The 21,212-nt window shown below is 23.7% G+C and overlaps 1 protein-coding gene across 1 annotated transcript; it reads left to right on the top strand.

Moving 5' to 3' along the window:
• Positions 1 to 10,588: 10,588 nt before the first annotated feature.
• Positions 10,589 to 20,905, top strand: LOC145838999 (insulin-degrading enzyme-like). The gene is made up of 17 exons (XM_082946614.1): positions 10,589 to 10,674; positions 10,790 to 10,935; positions 11,215 to 11,318; positions 12,027 to 12,130; positions 12,201 to 12,370; positions 12,469 to 12,794; positions 12,864 to 13,029; positions 13,752 to 13,905; positions 14,662 to 14,897; positions 15,952 to 16,043; positions 16,434 to 16,650; positions 17,379 to 17,535; positions 18,241 to 18,376; positions 18,660 to 18,807; positions 19,001 to 19,135; positions 20,324 to 20,394; positions 20,816 to 20,905. Exons 1-17 carry the CDS (start codon positions 10,589 to 10,591, stop codon positions 20,903 to 20,905), a joined length of 2,538 nt encoding a protein of 845 aa, XP_082802740.1.
• Positions 20,906 to 21,212: the final 307 nt, after the last annotated feature.

Raw genomic sequence — 21,212 nt, 5'->3', positions numbered from 1 at the left:
TTTTGATCTAATACTACTTGAATAAAATAAAAATTTAAAACAATAATTTTTGTAATATTAATTGAATATTTTAAACAATATAACGATTAATATCTATAAGTAAAGTAAATTCAAAAGTTAGCAACAGCTTAAAAATTTCATTAATATTTTTAATATTCTTAAAATTGTATTCATGTTGAATTACAATTAGTTTTTAAAAGTTTACTTTTTTACAATAAGTTATACAAGACAAACAATTTCAAAAACACTAAATATATTTCGAGCAATTCTCCTCAGTAGAGTACAAAGCTAACAAGTAATAAGATTTAAAAACATATATAGTAACCAAGTAATCAATTATAATAAAGTACTTTTTAACTAAAAGTAAACCTATTGTTACAAATACAAAAGAAACATACGTATGATAGTTATAAATGTTTAAACATGGTTGCTAGATAGACAATTAGTTTAACTCAGGCAAATTTTCAAAGTCACAGACTGATTCAAATTCTGGGTAGTTTAGATATTTTATACTATTTTGTATATTTCAGGTTGATTGACATTTATTTAATTTATTTGAAAATTTATGTAAAATTTTAGAATTTTTAAAACAGACGAACAGTTTTTAATATATAAAAAATTAAATGAACTTGAATTGAAACAGTTTATATATGTTGATATACTGTATCTAGTTTGGGATCAAGTTTTTTTGTTTATATTTCAGTTGTTTATATGTTATTAATTACTTTAATTATTCTAATTTATAGGGTAAGTTTTCAAATGTTTCTAAGAAAATTCCTGTGATTTTAGTTTGAATTTATAAAGGACTTTTTTTCCTTAAACTTACTATTTTAAGGCTTTGGAATTTAAAAATTTTGTAAGTGGTTCAAAATTGTTAAATTAAAAATGTTCCAGGTGGTAAAATATGATCAACAAAAATACGGCAAAAGCCTTGACTTTCTTATGCCGTCAGACAAGCTTAAGTTATTTTCTGAATGGTTATCTTATTAGTATGAGTCCTAATAAGGACCAAAGTGACTTCAGTCTACTGAAGGATTGTAGTCTGATAATTAAGTTTGTATGTCCAACCACTTTGTTAAACCATATTGTAAAAATGTTAAATACAGGGTTGCCACTCGTTTTTTTTATAGTTTTTTCCAGGTTTTTCAAATTTCTTCTAGGTTTTTAAAATTACACATTTTCGCATTAAGTTTAATGTAAGAAACAGTGTAAAAAATATAAAAACATTAAAAATATACGGTAAACCTACTACAAACATGTTTTTAAAAAATAAAAAAAATTGATGATGACAATTCTTTTCAAATTATATTTTAGACTTTTGAAGTCAAATCAAAATTTTACTACTAAACATGTGAAAATTGTTAAAATTCCTGGTTTTTCCAGCTTTTTCAATTTTTTTTGTTAAAAATTCCAGATTTTTTTCAAAATTTCTCAAATTCCAGGTTTTTCCAGGTAAAGTGGCAACCCTGTAAATAATTTAGACTAATCAGCCCGCGTTGAAAAAATTAACTAACCTTTAATTGAAATGTTAGCAACAATAAAATACTTGATACCAAGTTAGGTATAATATGTAAAAATATATAAAATTGATTAATTCAATTTGATTTAATTTATATTAGAAAAAAGCCTTAAATTAACATGAAACCTCATAAAAGTCAAAGAAGCATTAATCAATCTGAATTATCCAAAATATTATGAAACATCTAGACTACCCTGAGTTTTATAACTTAAAAGATCTAAAATTAGCCTGAATTAAAATAATTATCTATCTAGCAACCCTGTTTAAATATTTATAACTGTCATACCATTTGTATTTTTTTATATATTAAATACAAACATTTTAATTTTAGTAAAAAAAGTGAACTCTTACATACTTACTTTAATCTAAAATAAATACAACTTTTAGCATATAAAAAAAAAAATTTTTTTAAGCTTTTTTCAACTATTAAGTGAACTTAGCTTCTTTTTTTTCAGAGATAGTTAAAAAAATAAAACTAGTCTATACAAGATATATTATTTTAAACCAAAAAAAATTATGTTATTTTTTTCATGTCAATACTGATATACTTATCAAGAATTGATTTTAAATTTTTTAGTCATCAGTGTATAAACTTACACTTTGAATTTTAAAACTATTCAGAGTCAGTTAAAATTATTAAAAATTATAAACTTACATGATTTAATTTCAAACTTTTTTTTAAAGTTATGTTAAAAGAAAGAAATTATTTTGTAAGGTATGGATATTAGTACACTTAGTTAATTGGTATTTCTCATCTTATTAAAATTCTACTTTATTTAATGATCATCTTACGATAATTATGTGCTATTTTAGAGTATTTTATATTAATCAGACAAGTTTGAACAATGTTCCTACTATAGAAACAATCACAAAACACTATAACAAAAAGCTCTATTAAAAAAAAAGTTTTTTTTATTAACAATTTGGAATATTATGACTAATATAAAATTTAAAGTGAAAAATACTTCATCAAATTGTTATAAAACTTTCAAAAAACTCTTTAACAATTAAATATTGGTCTAAGATAATACTTATATTTAAACCATAAAAATACACTTATACATTTACATGCAGTTAAGGTATAATATATGTGTCTAAGTCTCAGTTTCTAGGTCTTATTACCAATAAAAAAAATAACTGTAATTGAAAAGAGTTATCCTACCTTACGCTTGACTGCACAAGACTTAAACTTCAATAAGTGGTTGTTTGATAAATAACTCCATATATGGTTATTTTTTTACTGAATATAGATATTCAAGTTTGAAATAAAACAACAAATAAAAAAAAATAGTTTCTTAACAATTTTAAGGTATGTATGCAAACAAAATTAAAAAAAGACTGTAAAACTAACTGTGTTTCAACACTACTATGGTTATTGGTTAGTTGTTATGTATTAGCTTAAATTTATGTTTGTAATAAATTTTTCTTCATTTCAATCAGATATAAGCACGCTTTTAATAATGTAACTTATTTCTCATTAGTATTTCTTTGAACATTGTCCAATTCACTTGTTTATAAGTTTACTACAAAGTTTCTATTCAATTCACAAAGTTTATAAGTTTCTTAAGCTTTTTTTTTCAAACATAAATTAACTCTCAAGAATTTTCAAACTCAATTTAAAACTTGTCATTTATCTAAAAACTTATATTTTCAATTTATTAAAAATATCATTAAGAAACCTTTGTTCAGAACAATCTAGGTGTTTTTTTAATTTTGAATGTAGAGATTGAAACTTAACCATTATTTTTTATAAATTAAGGTGTTAAATAGTATATCAAAAGATAATATAAAGTAGGCTATAGCTGTTTTTAGTCAAAACTACATCCACTAAAGTTTTAATAGCAAAATAAGTTGTGTAAATTTAGACTATAGATAAGTAAAGTAAAATTTATGTACAACCAAGGATTTCGACAAAACAGTTTCTCAAAGAAAACCTTAATAGATTAAAAATATTGGTTATAAGATAAACTTAGATAAACTTATCAATAAGCAAATTAATTTTTACTTTTGAAATAAATATTAATACAAAAATAATTTCATTTTTAAGTTTTGAAATAAATATTAATACAAAAATAGTTTCATTTTTAAAAGCGTGCATATATCTGATTGGAATGAAGCAAAATTTATCACAAACATAAATTTAAGCTTAACTATTACTAGTTAATAACCATAGTAGGGTTGTAACACAATAAGTTTTACGCAGGCTGAGTTAACCTTTTTCTTTGCATACCCTGAATTTGAATCAGTCTGTTATTTTTAAAACCTTAAAATTTTTCTGACTTAACTAATTGTCTATTTAACAACCCAGTTTACATATTTATGCCTATCATATGTATATATTTTTTAAAAATTAAACGCGGCTAATTTAAATTTAGTTAAAAAGTTGACTTTTAGATAACTTTTTGTTTAACATAAATAAAATTTGTAGTATATTTAAAGAAATGAATTAAGTTGTGTAGCTTTTTTTTAACTATTAAGTTAACTATTTAATATAGACCAATTTTTTTCTGTAAGTAGATAGAAAAGATTACTAACCTTTACAGGATTTTCACTTTTATAATAGAAAAAATGTTTCTGTATTTTTATGTCAAAAATTTATATAATTGGTTAGAAGTTGATTTTAAATTTTCAAGTCATCAATTTTAAGACGTATAAACTTACCCCTTGAATTTTAAAACCAATCACAGTTAGTCCAAATTATTATGTATTTTAAACTAATATACTTTTGTTTTCATACTTTTCTTTGAAGTTATATTTCGACAAATAAAAGTTATTTTGAAAGGTATGTATATTGGTACACTTTATTTATTGGTACTTATCATCATAATTAAATTCTACCTCAATTAATTATTATCTTATAAATAACATAGCTTTTTTAGACTGTTTTATATAAATCACACAAGACATTAATAACAATATATATATATATATATATATATATATTAAAAAAAGAATCACTAAAAACTTTAAAAAAAAAGCTCTATTTTAAAAATATAAGTTATTTTATAAATAATTTTAAATAAGAAAATCTTAAAAATATTTTAGGTTTAAGTGAAAAGTACTTTAAAATTTTAATCTACATAATTATTTATAAATTGTTCAAAGAACTCTTAAGACTATTTAATATTGGTAAAATTGTAATCCTTATATTAAAACCATAAGATTACACTAATAGATTTGCATCATTTATAACTATACAATATATGTCTTATCTAAGTCTCTAGGTCTTATTACCAATAATTATGATAACAACTGTAACTGAAAAGATTTAGTTAATTTAATGCTTGACTTAACGCTACACTTCAACTTTAATAAGTTGTTGTTTGATAAATAAGTAAATATATGGTTATTTTGTTCATTGACTATAGATATTCAAAGCTCTAATGAAACAACAAATAAAAAACACAAGTTTCATTGCAATTTTAAGGTATGTATGCAAAGAAAAAGGTTAACTCAGCCTGCGTAAAACTTATTGTGTTACAACCCTACTATGGTTATTAACTAGTAATAGTTAAACTTAAATTTATGTTTGTGACAAATTTGCTTTATTCTAATCAGATATATGCACACTTTTAATAATGAAAATATTTTTGTATTAATATTTATTTTAACACTTAAAAATTATTTTGATTATAAGTTTACTTTAAACTGATCTAGTCATTTTGACTATTTACTTTGTTTTTCAACCATAAGATAAAGCTGATGAAATTTTTAATATCGCTTAAAACTTGTCAGTTTATCTGATAACCAATATTTTTAATCTATTAAGGTTTTCTTTGAGAAACTGTTTTGTCGAAATCCTTGGTTGTACATAAATTTTACTTTACTTATCTATAGGCTAAATTTACACAACTTATTTTGCTATTAAAACTTTAGTGGATGTAGTTTTGACTAAAAACAGCTATAGCCTACTTTATATTATCTCTTGATATACTATTAAACACCTTAATTTATAAAAAATAATGGTTAAGTTACAATCTCTACACTCAAAAATAAAAAACACCTAGATTGTTCTGAACTAAGGTTTCTTAATGATGTTTTTTATAAATTGAAAATATAAGTTTTTAGATAAATGACAAGTTTTAATTGAATTTGAAAATTCTTGAGAATTAATTTATGTTTGAAAAAAAGCTTAAGGAACTTATAAACTTTGTGAATTGAATAGAAACTTTGTAGTAAACTTATAAACAAGCGAATTGGACAATGTTCAAAGAAATACTAATGAGAAATAAGTTACATTATTAAAAGCGTGCTTATATCTGATTGAAATGAAGCAAAATTTATTACAAACTTAAATTTAAGCTATACATAACTACTAACCAATAACCATAGTGGTGTTGAAACACAGTTAGTTTTACAGTCTTTTTCTACTTTTATTTGCATACATACCTTAAAATTGTTAAGAAACTATTGTTTTTTATTTGTTGTTTTATTTCAAACTTGAATATCTATATTCAGTAAAAAAATAACCATATATGGAGTTATTTATCAAACAACCACTTATTGAAGTTTAAGTCTTGTGCAGTCAAGCGTAAGGTAGGATAACTCTTTTCAATTACAGTTATTTTTTATATTGGTAAAAAGACCTAAAAACTAAGACTTAGACACATATATTATACCTTAACTGCATGTAAATGTGTAAGTGTACTTTTATGGTTTAAATATAAGTATTATCTTAGACCAATATTTAATTGTTAAAGAGTTTTTTGAAAATTTTATAACAATTTGATGAAGTATTTTTCACTTTAAATTATATATTAGTCATAATATTCCAAATTGTTAATAAAAAATTTTTTTTTTTTAAATTGAGCTTTTTTTTATAGTGTTTTGTGATTGTTTCTATAGTAGGAACATTGTTCAAACTTGTCTGATTAATATAAAATACTCTAAAATAGCACATAATTATCGTAAGATGATCATTAAATAAAGTAGAATTTTAAATGATGAGAAATACCAATTAACTAAGTGTACTAATATCCATACCTTACAAAATAATTTCTTTCTTTAAACATAACTTTAAAAAAAAGTTTGAAATTAAATCATGTAAGTTTATAATTTTTAATAATTTTAACTGACTCTGAATAGTTTTAAAATTCAAGGTGTAAGTTTATACATTGATGACTAAAAAATTTAAAATCAATTTTTCATAAGTATATCAGTATTGACATAAATAAGAATAACATAATTTTTTTTTCGTTTAAAATAATATATCTTGTATAGACTAGTTTTATTTTTTTAACTATCTCTGAAAAAAAAGAAGCTAAGTTCACTTAATAGTTGAAAACAGCTTAAAAAATTTCTTTTTTTTATATGCTAAAAGTTGTATTTATTTTAGATTAAAGTAAGTATGTAAGAGTTCACTTTTTTTACTAAAATTAAAATGTTTGTATTTAATATATAAAAAAATACAAATGGTATGACAGTTATAAATATTTAAACAGGGTTGCTAGATAGATAATTATTTTAATTCAGGCTAATTTTAGATCTTTTAAGTTATACAACTCAGGGTAGTATAGATGTTTCATAATATTTTGGATAATTCAGATTGATTAATGCTTCTTTGACTTTTATGAGGTTTCATGTTAATTTAAGGCTTTTTTCTAAAATAAATTAAATCAAATTGAATTAGTCAATTTTATATATTTTTACATATTATACCTAACTTGGTATAAAGTATTTTATTGTTGCTAACATTTCAATTAAAGGCTAGTTAATTTTTTCAACGCGGGCTGATTAGTCTATATTATTTACAGGGTTACCACTTTACCTGGAAAAACCTGGAATTTGAGAAATTTTGAAAAAAACCTGGAATTTTTAACAAAAAACTTTCAAAAAGCTTGAAAAACCAGGAATTTTAACAATTTTCACATGTTTAGTAGTAAAATTTTGATTTGACTTCAAAAGTCTAAAATATAATTTGAAAAAAATTGTCTTCATCAATTTTTTTATTATTTAAAAACATGTTTGTAGTAGGTTTACCGTATTTTTTTAATGTTTTTATATTTTTTACACTGTTTCTTACATTAAATTTAACGCGAAAATGTGTAATTTTAAAAACCTAGAAGAAATTTGAAAAACCTGGAAAAAACTATAAAAAAAACGAGTGGCAACCCTGTATTTAACATTTTTACAATATGGTTTAACAAAGTGGTTGGACATACAAACTTAATCATCAGACCACAATCCTTCAGTAGACTGAAGTCACTTTGGTCCTTATTAGGACTCATACTAATAAGATAACCATACAGAAAATAACTTAAGCTTGTCTGACGGCATTAGAAAGTCAAGGCTTTTGCCGTATTTTTGTTGATCATATTTTACCACCTGGAACATTTTTAATTTAACAATTTTGAACCACTTACAAAATTTATAAACTCCAAAGCCTTAAAATAGTAAGTTTAAGGAAAAAAAGTCCTTTATAAATTCAAACTAAAATCACAGGAATTTTCTTAGAAACATTTGAACACTTACCCTATAAATTAGAATAATTAAAGTAATTAATAACATATAAACAACTGAAATATAAACAAAAAAAACTTGATCCCAAACTAGATACAATATATCAACATATATAAACTGTTTTAATTCATGTTCATTTAATTTTTTATATATTAAAAACTGTTCGTCTGTTTTAAAAATTCTAAAATTTTACATAAATTTTCAAATAAATTAAATAAATGTCAATCAACCTGAAATATACAAAATAGTATAAAATATCTAAACTACCCAGAATTTGAATCAGTCTGTGACTTTGAAAATTTGCCTGAGTTAAACTAATTGTCTATCTAGCAACCATGTTTAAACATTTATAACTATCATACGTATGTTTCTTTTGTATTTGTTACAATAGGTTTACTTTTAGTTAAAAAATACTTTATGATAATTGATTACTTGGTTACTATATATGTTTTTAAATCTTATTACTTGTTAGCTTTGTACTCTACTGATGATAATTGCTCGAAATATATTTAGTGTTTTTGAAATTGTGTGTCTTGTATAACTTGTTGTAAAAAGTAAACATGAATACAATTTTAAGAATATTAAAAATATTAATAAAATTTTTAAGCTGTTGCTAACTTTTTAATTTACTTTACTTATTTTACTTATAGATATTTTTCCTAATATTGTTTAAAATTTTCAACTAATATTACAAAAATTATTGTTTTAGATATTTATTTTATTCAAGTAATATAAGATCAAAATTTGATTTTAACTTTCTTAATATTTTTTACTCTCATGCAAAAGTAACTGATTGAAGTTTAGATGTTATTTTGACTTTATAGCAAGTATAGATATGTCATAACATTAACAAATATATTCATAAAATTTTACCTGACTATGATTTAACAAATTTGAATCTTATAGTAAACATAAGTTTTAAATAAATTATTCAAATTTTAACACGAATGCTACATGCACGACCAATTCAGACTAGTTTTAAATTTTTGAAAAACTTAAACTTTCGCCTTTTTTTTTGTTAACTTTTTCCATTATCATAAAAGTAGTAAAATTTATGAATTTATTACTGACTATTAATTATACAAGGAGTTAAACAAGACACAACTTTCAACTAACTTTATATATTTCCAATTCTAATCGGTATAAAAAAAGTTGTTAAGAGACAAGATATTTTAAACTTTAACATTGAATATAGCTATGTACTTATACATCTTTGTTTTTTATTAATGGAAATTGGTAATGTATTTAGTTTGTTGTAAATAACTAATTGAAAGTTTCGAAATAAAAGTATGTTAGTTTTTTAACACAAATATTAGACAAATTCTAAATAGTTTTAAAACTCACGGGGTATTCCTTAACCTTTAACTTTGATAGCTATAAAAATAAATACAAGTTTATTATTATAAATTTAGTAAATTGATCTAACCAACATTTTCCAAACAAATTAATTGGTTTATTTTCTTGTTGTAATATTTTTAATCAAGTTTCGTAAACTTTTTTGTTTACCTAAGAAATAAAAATAGGTCTGTATTGAAAATCAGAGAAATTAAATTGATAATTAAAAATTTAGTTATTATTTCAGGTTTGCAAAAAGCCTGGAAATTGACAAATTAGGGAAGCCAAAATAAAAACCTGGAAGTTTGAACCAAAGTCGCTTAAAAACCAAGCAAACCCTATAATTCTAAATATTTTTCTCTGTAAAGCAAATAAATTTCAATTAGATACAAAATGTATAACATAAATATATAAATGTTTTGGTATCGTTCAAGTTTTTTTTTAACTTGAAAACACATTTAAAGTAGCTTAACTGTATCTTATCAATGTTGTTATACTAATTAAGACAGTTTTTCTTACTTTAACTTACTTTTATACTACAAATTAACGAAAAAACTTTGTTGTTAAAAACCTGGACCAAATTCAGAAAACTTAACAAAGTTTAAACAATTTTTTCCTACTCTGTTATATTGAAACTTTTTTTGATCCTAAAAGTTTATGAATTTTGAATCAGTATGTAAAAAAGTAGGTTGTAATAATTCATTTTGACTGCAAAATTAAACTAGTTTTTTTATTAGTTTAAATTAAGGTGCTAGACAGTTATACTAACCAGGCTTACTCAGGAAAATTTCAGTTTAATTAAAAAAACTTAAATATCTGAAAATTTCAGGCAAACTCATGGTCAATTATTTTTTATAACTTTAAAAAAAGTAATTTTCCCTGCTTTTTAAAGACTTATTTTAGAACTTTTAGACTATGAAACATAATAAAAAACAGTTTTTCTTTATACTTTAATGACTACTAAATAAGAAAAATTTAAGTTCTCTTAAACTTTATTTCTACGTAATTAATTGCATTTTAATAAAAAAAAACCAAATTAACTTTTAAGTTTTTTATATTTTAAAAGGTTGTAATATCCTCTCAAAAGTAATGCTAGTTTGTTAACATAGTAGACTAAACAATGTAAAATCTCTCAGGTTTTTTAGAACGGTGTTTAATATTTTTCAAAATACTTTTACATAGTTTAACTAATTTTAAAGATTAAAATTCATTTTTAATTTCTACTTTATTTATTAAAGGCTTGCATTTTAATTGTTGAAAGTTACCTAAATGACAATGGCTCAAAATCCAGACTCGGTTTTAGCTAAAGAAACTGAAATGAAACTCAAAATTACTAGTGGACCAAACGAAAAAAACTCAAGGTTGGTAAAAATTAAAAACAATTACTAGCAACAATGTATTTATTAGAACCAATTTATTGTCGAAATTTTATTTATTTTCAAAGGCATAAAACCAATATGTACGTAAACTTTACAGCATCTTGTCAGTCCATGATGATATCATTAAGTCCCCGTCAGACGATCGCGTTTACCTTGGCTTTCAGCTCAGCAATAAACTCAAAGTTGTGGTGATAAGCGACCCGACCACAGAAAAAGCAGCTGCTTGCATGGATGTACACGTAGGTCTGTTGTTTTTATCATTTACTTAGTGTAAAAAAAATTACAGACAATAGGTTAATGCGGTTTAAGTTCAATAGATAAATATTTTAATCAGACTTTGACTAACTAATCAAACACTTTTAATACTAGAGTCTTAACATTTCAACAATTAGAAAAAGAAAAATTAGTTTCACTTTATCTGACATTGTAACACATATCAAAACTTATAAACTAAAACTTCATAAAATCCTATACAAAACAAATACAATAAAGTTTTGCTTTTACAATTAAACAAACGAACAGGATCATTTAAGGACCCAGTTGAATTACCGGGACTGGCGCATTTCTGTGAACATATGCTGTTTTTGGGAACTGAAAAATATCCAGAAGAAGGATTATTTGATAAAGTATGAAACTAATTTATCATCTCTTTAAATATTATAAACATGACTTGATATTTTTGTTAATAAAAAAAAAATTAACACTAACTGGATTAAAACAAAATAAATTCTATGGTTAAGTTTTTATTTTCATCAAAATAAAATACTTACTATTAAAACATTTTTAAAAATAAAGGTAAAATCTTAATATAAAAGTTATTAACAGTATACAAAAAAAGTATACAAATCAAATAGATGTTAACTGGTTAGTGGTTACATGACATTTCAAATTCATGAAAAGATTATAAAAAGTTTTATCTTAAAACGTAATATATTTAAAATAAAGAATAAAAATAACGGTTATATATATTTAACTAATAAGATTATGATAGTAATAATAAAAAACTATTTTAATTTAAAGAATTTAAAGTTTAAAAAATTTTGAAAAATTAAATATACTTGTAACTTATTTTCGCCTTACTAAGAAATTTTTAGAAGTTTTGCAGTGATCTACCGTATTTAAGAAAAGATAATGATCTTGGTTAATCAAAAATTAAACAAGGTTTACTAACAAAAAAATATTTTTTTTATCTGACTACAAAATTTAAAAAATATTTTGTAAACAACCAAATTAAATTTATAAGGAAAACTTTCATTAAAACACAGAATTAAATTAACAAAAAAAAAACTTGATGTATCAGATATTAAAATGAATTAAAAATTTTTCTTCAACAGTTTATTAAACAAAATGGGGGCTACAACAATGCTTCCACATCAGAAGAGCATACAAAATATTATTTTGTTATAAACCATGAAAAGCTTGAAGAAATTTTGGATCAGTAAGTATTTAAATATAAAAAAAAATTAAGCCCTGTAAACTGAACGTTTTTACAATTAAAAAAAAAACAGATTTGCGCAATTTTTCATATGTCCAACTTTCAACGAAGACATGACGTCCAGAGAAGTGAATGCGGTTAATTCGGAAAACGAAAAGTACACGATGACTGACAGCTGGAGAAATTTAATGGTCGAAAGAGCAACGTGCAATCAGAACCATGATTTTTCTAAATTTAACGTCGGTAAGTACGTCAAAACTAAACTTCCTATGTTAAAAACAGTATAAAAGTATTAACAGAAAAATTGAGGTGGCTATTTAAAACAAAACTTTTTTATGAAGGAGATCGCAATACTCTCATGGAGAATCCGCTTAAAAAAGGAATCAACGTCCGTGATGAGCTGTTGAAATTTCACGCAAAATACTATTCTTCAAACATCATGACGCTCTCTGTGCTCGGCAGTCAATCGGTGGAAGAATTAAAACGCATTGTAGTTGAACAATTCAGCGGAATTGTGAACAAAGAAGTAGAGGTGCCTCACTACGGTGAAGGACCTTATCTTAACGAGCATCTCAAACTTCGCGTTGACGTTGTTCCCGTGAAAGATTATAGAAGTTTGAAACTCAGGTTTCCAATACCAGATTTCAAAAAACATTATGCAACAAAAGTAAGTTTTTAAGTTTTTGCGATCAAGTAACTTTTGTCTATTTGTAAATTTTGTTTTTTTACGTAACAGCCTGGTTTGTATGTTTCTTATTTGATTGGAAATCAAGGAAAAGGGTCTTTGTTGTCATCTTTGAAAAAGCTAGGATATGTTAATAACCTAGGTGCCTACGAAATCAATGAAAACAATGGTTTCGGATTTTTTGAAATTTATTGTGATCTAACTGAAGACGGAACAGGTAAGTTATGTTTTACTTTTCTAATGTAAGTTTGTTTTTTTACTTAATACAAATAACACCGTAGATAAGATGTATTATTTAGTGGTAGAGAAAGTCAAAACTATTTATTTCAGTATGAATTTAACGTGAAATAGATAATTACAACTACTAATAATAAAAAAGCAACTCATAAAAAATTATTTATTATATGTTTTAATAACTTTACAAGCTATTATTACTTTATTAATAATGATATATACGTCATCAGTTACAACAAACTTAATTAAAAAACATCTAGATAAAATTGAAGATATTGTGTACATTATTTTTCAATACATAAAATTGCTCCAATCTTCAAACCCTGATGAGAAAATTTTTGCTGAAATAAAAAATATCGGAGATTTGTATTTTAGATTTCAAGGTACAGATAAGTAATTATTGGTTGTATCATAAGAATCTATGTTAAAAGATAAATGTATAAAACTAGACTGAAAACAAGTTTTAGAAACAAATTTTAACTAAAGACCATTACTTTAATGTAATTGTGATAAATTATTTCAATTTATATAGGCATAATATATTTATTGAACAACTAATAAAGTTTATACATATCTTTGAAATATTTACTTATATTTGTAGTTAATGTTAAAGTTTATTAAAAGTTTAGTGATTTTGTAGAACATAATGTCATAAATTTTTTTTTTATGTTTGAAAAAAGTTTAGTACTATGTTATTATATACAGAAAAACAACGACCACAAGATTTAGTAAAGAAAATAGCTGTTAGCCTGAGATTTTATCCAATAAATGAAGTAATAAGTGCACCATTGCTCGTGAGCAAATTCGATGCGCAACATATAAAAAGCTTGTCATCTCATCTTGTACCTGAAAACCTAAGGTTTGTTTAAATTTTCTGTTTCTTGTAAAATTCAAGTTGTGTATGTTTAGTTTTACAAATCTTTTTTAGCCTCATTTGTTAATTATGTTTTGGACTACTTCTTTGTTGAATTAACTGAATATAGTTAAAAATCAATCAAAAATTATAACATTGATTTTTTTGAATTTTTTATTAAAGTTGTGAAATTATGAATTTAGCATAACATTTTAAAACAATTACTTTTCTATCAAACAGTTTTTGGGATAACTTATTTGTTTTAATAGTTTTTTTTGATACTTAACTTATAACATTATGCCCTATATATTTTTTTTTTCTCAATTTTAAACATTTTATAGTAATTTGTGTATTTTTAAGTAAAGTTTAACAAAACTCATAAATTCTTAACTACGTTAATGCATTTTTATACAATCTAATCAGTAAAACTAACTTACTTTTTAATGTATATCATATAACTTAGTTATTTTTAGGATTGTGTTGCTCAATGCCTTATGAACAAACAATATACAAAAAATAACACTTACAAATTTAAGTTTCAAGTACTTTTTTTGAAGATAACCAGATAGTAAAAAATTAAGATTATTATTTTTTTTTAATTGTTAGATATTTTGTATAAGTAATTTTCATGTATAAGTAAGTATTAATAAATACTGGTTATTATTAATATTTTGTTATTTAAGTGTCTGATATAACAAAATTATGTTTTCATATAATACTAAAATATGTAGCTTATAAATAATTCAAACCTTAAATATCCAGACTGACAGTAAATGCGAAAAAGTTCGAAGAAAACTGCAAGACAGTTGAAAAGTGGTATAAGACCAAGTACAATGTCACTAAGATGCCTGAAGACTTCATAAAAAAGCTGAGTTGTGCACCAAGACACCAAGATCATCACCTTCCATTGAAAAACGAACTCATCGCTACAGACTTCCAAATAAAGTCACCTTCTGACGATTTTAATAAGCACCCACGCTTGATCAGTGTTAGTTGCAGTTAGCTTTTATGGATAAAACAGGCTAATTCTGTTTAATTATATAATTGTTATTTATAATTAATTATTTTTAATTGTCTTCCAAAAAGTTTTAAAGTTTTTAGTTATTACAACGAGCTTAAGCATTATATTTTTACTCGGATTATGCATGTCATACTCCATTTAAGTTTTAAGAAAAAAACTTTAGGATACTTCTTTGAAATAACTTCTTACTGACACACTTCTTTACTTACAGTCGTTTTGGTTTTTTTGACTAACTTCTGATATCTGAGTAACTATGGCTACTAAAGTAAATATGAAATGTGGTAAAGTGACTCAAAAACTGCTATGGATTATCTTTTAGTGTAGTATTTGCTAATTTAACCGTGTTATAAACAATATAAACTATTAAGCTAGCAAGAGTATTTTTATTACTTATCCAACATAAAAAAGAAAAAAAAAGATTTTATTACAGAACACTAGTATGTCAAGAACTTGGTTTAAGCAAGATTCAACATTCAATCTACCTAAGTCTAATTTAAAATTTTATATCATGTCGCCTCTATGCTACAAAACCCCAGAATACAAAAATATGAATATAATTTTTGTTGGTTAGTTATTTAATTCATTAAACAATGAATATAACAACATTAATGTAATACTATGTTTTAAACTATCTAATAATAAAATTACTTAGCAGCAAAATTTACAAATATTAACTGAAATTTATTACAATTTGTTTCTATGTTAAACGTTTTAAAAATGTCATTATTTATAAAGTGTAAAACATTATTTCAACATAAATGTCTAAGAGTTAATTTGATTATGATAGTATTAACTAGTTAAAGTAAATTAACGAAAAAAATATATTGATCTTTTTGAAACTTGATTAATATTCAAATTTAAAACATCTCTACGAATTTTAAATTATACTGACTTATAATTAAATCAATTTATTAAGAAGAACTTAAATATAGCTATAATCTTAATCTATAAAAGTTTGGAATCTGTGTACTTTCAGATATTTTTTTACAGTGAACTTTGAGTTAAAAAAATTTTTTTTTTTGAATTTTCAGAGTTGTTAAAAGACTCTCTGATAGAATATGCATGGGATGCTTATACTGCTGGATTGTATTATAGTTTGTGTTCTTATCCTCAAGGACTCACTGTTGGTTTTCGTGGTAACATTTAGCTTAGTTTGTGTACTGTTCCGCTTTCATAACATGAACTTTATAAATAATTATAAGCTGTTTAGATTAAAAATAACCTTCGGTTTTTATTCAGATTAAATATTAATAAAAACATTACTATTTTTTTTTATCAAATTAAACTTTTAAAGCAATTGATAACTTTCAGCTCAATGTTTTTGGGTATAGTGAGAAACAAAAATCATTTTTGGAAAAAATTCTCTACAAAATTGTTAACTTTGAGGTTGACGAAAAGAGTTTTCTAATATTTAAAGAAAAAGTGAGTTAGATTTAACAACGTTTTTTTTATGTTTTAGTTTTAGTTATATTTAAAAGAAATCTTGGCATAGTATATTAATTTTGATTAACAGAGAGAAAGAAGTTTGCAAAACTTTAAAGCTGAACAGCCGTCCTACTTAGCTGAGACTTGTAGCTTTGGATTACTTATTAATAATTACTGGTGGAATCAAGAACTCATAGATTCTTTGGAGAATGTTAATGCTGAAAATCTGCAAATGTTTATTGATAGTGAATATTTTTCAAAAATTTCCATTGAATCATTATTGATGGGTAATCTGACTGCTAAAGGTTGTAAATTAATTAAATAATAAATCAAAATTATTTATTTTTCTTATTAATTTCAATAAAACTTAATTTTACTTAAAAAATTGCAATTCGAGAAATAACTTTGTATTGCTGCAGATGCATTATCTATTAGTGAATCGGTAGAAAACCTGTTTAAAGAAAGTTGCAGTAGTAAAGCGCTTGGGACTTTTTATGAAAGACAAGAAATTTCCATTGGAGTAGGTTTGAAAATTAGCTACATTTTTTTAGTTTAATTTAAAACTTTTGAAACAGTACTTAAACATATAGTTATATTCTTTTTTAAGTTTTAATCTCTAAAGTCAAAAAAGCTTTTAAATTTTATGGCTTTTAAATGAATAGTTGTTGTTGAAAACATCCAAGATTTAAATTTCAACGCATTCTGATGAGAATGTTTTAAAAACTGCAATAAAAGAAAATTATTTTTGACAGTTCGTTGTAATTATATGTATTGTAGCATACTAATAAAAATTGCTTGCACAAATCTGTTACTGTGATTTTTTTTAATGATTAATACAAAATTAATAAAATTGTGTTTTTAACATTGTTGTTTTTAGACTATAAAGTAAGTAAATTGTTTTTAATAAAATTTTACATGTTCAAAAAATTGTTTATTAAAATTGTATAACTTAAAGTTATCATGCGACCATTACTTAAAGTTTTCTAAAGTAATTATATTATTTAAATTTAACAAATATCAAAAAACTCTTAAGGTAAAAGTTACGTGTACAAGATAAAGCACGAAGTGAGAGATATTTCAGCTTGCGAAGTTACTTTGAACATTGACGTTCAGTCCGATGAGGTCAACGTGATGTCAAAACTTTTTGTTCAGCTGATTAAAAATTCTTACTACCAAACGCTTCGTACCAAGTTTGTTCTTTTTTAACACCTCAAGTTCTAAACATATTTAAATAAAAGTACAAATGATTGTTTAAGTTTAATTATAAATTTTCTTAAAAAATTGTAAACTTGTACGGTTACATGATAATTCAAATTCGGATATCAAAATTCTTAGAAAAATGTTTTAGAGGTTATATCTCTAATATTTAAAAAGAGTTTTAAAGCGGTTGTAGATTTAGTTGATGAGTTTATAATATTTAAAATAATAAATAAAAATTCAAAAACTACAATATCAAAAGAAAAAAAATTGCCATTTCTCAATTTTTTTTCTATGCAAAAATAAAATAATATAATTTGTAGATAAACAAGGTTGCAATCGCTACTCTTTTTTTTTAAATATTTTGAAATATTGCCTCTTTTTTTTAAAAATTTTGAACTAACGTAATTTGAAATTTCCAAAATTGATTAGTCGTGCACCCAGTTGCATATAATTAAACTCCATTACTTCTAAATGTTCTAATATTTTTTTTTTTTTTATACAGTATTTATTTAATACGAAGTTTTTTTGGTTTTTCAAATTAGTTTATCGTAAAATCTTGAAATTGTAAGGTAAGTGTGCACAGTTGAAAAAATAGTTTTTACTAGTATTTTGCGATAAATATTTTGGTATTAAGTTATTTAGTAGTTTTATTTGACCTTGTTTTACTTATTTGTGTATTTAAATATTTTATAAAGGGAACAACTTGGATATGAGGTCAGTGTTTATTGTTTAAAAGGTGAAAGTTGCATGAGTATCAAGTTTGTGGTTCAATCAACCAAGTCACCTGATTTTCTTGACGGAAGAGTTGAAGCTTTTATCCACACAATTGGAGTAAGTTTTTCTAAATTTTTACTCTTTTAAGACTTTATGATGCAAACTAAGTTTCGTTCAAAGTCCTTGTCAGTAATTATATAACTAAGTCTGCATAATAAAGTCTTGAAAAAAGTCTCCCCTAGAAGTTGAGATCTTTTTATTTGTTTTCACAAAGTTTAGATATATAATAGTAAGTAATTTATGTAAAACTTAATTTTACACTATTTATATTTTATTACACCTTGGTATAGTATTTTCTTATAATTAAGATAATGCTCAAACAACATCTTCGCTATTTTAGAAAATTATAAAAGATTTGAGTACAAACGATTTTATTGAAGTTGTCGAGTCCTTGAAAACAAATATGATTGGAAAACCAAGATATTTGTACCAAGAACATAATGATTATTGGCATGAAATAGAGGAAAAACAATATGACTTTGGCAGATGTTAGTTATTTTTTTCAGTTACAAATGATTTTTTTCTGTTTATTAAAGTTAATGTTTTACAGTATAAAAAATTTAAATAGTGTTAAGGTTTTTTGAAATCTGCTTGACTTTGAATAAAAAAATACTTTTTTATTTACAACCGAAACTTTGACTAAAGCGTTTACTTTAATGCACATTTTTTAAACTCGCACAGCTAAAAGAGAAGCAGCTTACTTGGAAAAGGTAACAGTAGATGACGTCATAAACTTTTACAGAAAATACGTAAAAGTCGATGCTCCAAATCGCGCTAAGCTTGCAGTATATGTGCTAGGAAAGAATTTGGACGATTGTGAGTTTTATTTTTGTGTCAAAAAGACTAGTATTTAGAAATAGTAAATAGTTCGTATTCGGAACATTTTTATTTATTTTCAATTACATAGACACAAAAAACTATATATAAATACAGCAATTTTTTGACTAGGTAGGTTTGAATACAGTACAATAGTGCGTACTCAACCAGCTGAGCGTACCTGAGATTTTTTTTTTTTATTACTTACACACAAAAACATTAAAAGATATTAAAGTTTACAAATGACTATTGAAAAATATCCCACAAAACAAAAGTTTTCATTAACAAACAATTTATGTTTGTTGAAAATTTATTAAAAGTCTTGAGTATTCTTTTAACATATGTATTTTTATGGAAGTACTTGTTACGTATATATATTTATGTTCATATTCGACAAAAAAGGTTTTTTGATTTATCTGCTACTTCCTTGTACCTTTAAAAGCTACATACACTACTTACTTATTTTATATAAATAAAGACTTTCTGTTAATATTGATCATGTTTATACTAAAATTGTTTATTAAATAAACCTAATTAAGGGGAAAAAAGTTTACCCAGCCTACTTATTTCAAGAATTTTTTTTAACTTTCACTCTTATTATTGTTAGATAACACAACATTAAACAAATAAATTGGAGTGATGCTTGTTGTAGACTAATGTAATTAAGTGATAAAGTTTTATAAATTTTTAGGTGGCTTTTTTTTGCACATATTATGTTTATGTAGCAATCAAAGTGTATGTAAACTTCAAATGCAATGCTAATTATGTTTCATCCATCTAAGTTGTGTATGTCCTATAAGTATTTTTATATTTATGTCTGAACCATGAATTTTGCAAACTTAAGTTACACTGTCCGTTATAACCTCAAAACAAGTAAACTTTGTTATGTTTTTTTTAAGTATTGGACTTGTTCAATTTGTAAGTTCATAACTTTATCTCTGGTTCCTTCACTTTTAATTCGATACCCTGTATATATTTCAAATATAATACTTTTTTATTTGTTTCTTTGATTTCAAAAAAAGTTATAGATTACCTTTATTAAGTTTAGTAAGCAATTTTATAAAAAGTACTCTATCATTTATTTATAAACGTTTACCAAGAATGAAAATATCAAAAGTTTTAAATTTGTTCTGACTTCAACTATTTTTATTAGTTTTATGTAATTATTAAACTAATTTGCCGAATTAGGTGGATTCGCTCCCGGCGATATTTCAAACATCGACAGTTCCTTCAATGTTACTCCTTCAATTACAACACAGGTAATACTATAATACTAATTAATATTAACTATTATTTTTTTAAATAAAATGTTTACCCTCAATTACAACACATGTAATACTAGTATAACAGTTATTAGTAATTGTTTTTTTTTTTTAATATAGTATACCTATTCAATTTTTTTTGCTAAATGATAACACTTAAGTATTTTTTTGATAGTTTAACATTTTAATATAGTACTTTTAAACATTATTATCAAGGATATGCTGTATCAACAAAATTATTTGAGTAAATCTTGTAATAAATTGTTTACATATATAAATCACAACTTTAGGATTGTAACATGTACTTTTTTTATTTAATTAACAAATGTATCTTAAAATTTGGTTTATAAGTATAGTGGTACTTTTAAAAAATTGTTAATTTACTTTTTTTTTTTAAGTGAATTTCAATATTTTTCAGCCTGAACTGATTGAAAGTATAGAGGAATACAAGAAAGGACGTTTAGTTTACCTGAGAATTCCTGCTGCAATTGACGTCAACAAGCTATAAAGGAATTTCTTGTGTGTTACACTTGTAGAATTGATAATTGTATAACAAAAATAAATTTTATTTGTTGCGTGCTTGTTTTTTATAAGTGATTGTCTACAAAGGTAAAAATAGTTTTGATAGTTGTACCCTAACAATAGAAAAATCTAAGAAATAGTTTTAAATATATGATTAAAGAAAATAAAGTAAAACACGTTTAGTTTTTATTTTTTAAATGTAAATATTAGTATTAAATATTGACTTTCTTAAGATTTTGGTAAAAAAACATTAATTAAATTATTTTGCCAAACCTAACTCATCTAGCATCATA

The sequence above is a fragment of the Thalia democratica genome, chromosome 6 (genome assembly GCF_965202585.1).
Source record: "Thalia democratica chromosome 6, ktThaDemo2.hap1.1, whole genome shotgun sequence".
Taxonomy (NCBI): domain Eukaryota; kingdom Metazoa; phylum Chordata; class Thaliacea; order Salpida; family Salpidae; genus Thalia; species Thalia democratica.
The sequence above is the reverse complement of the archived record's forward strand: the minus strand, read 5'-3'. Positions and strand labels throughout refer to the sequence as shown.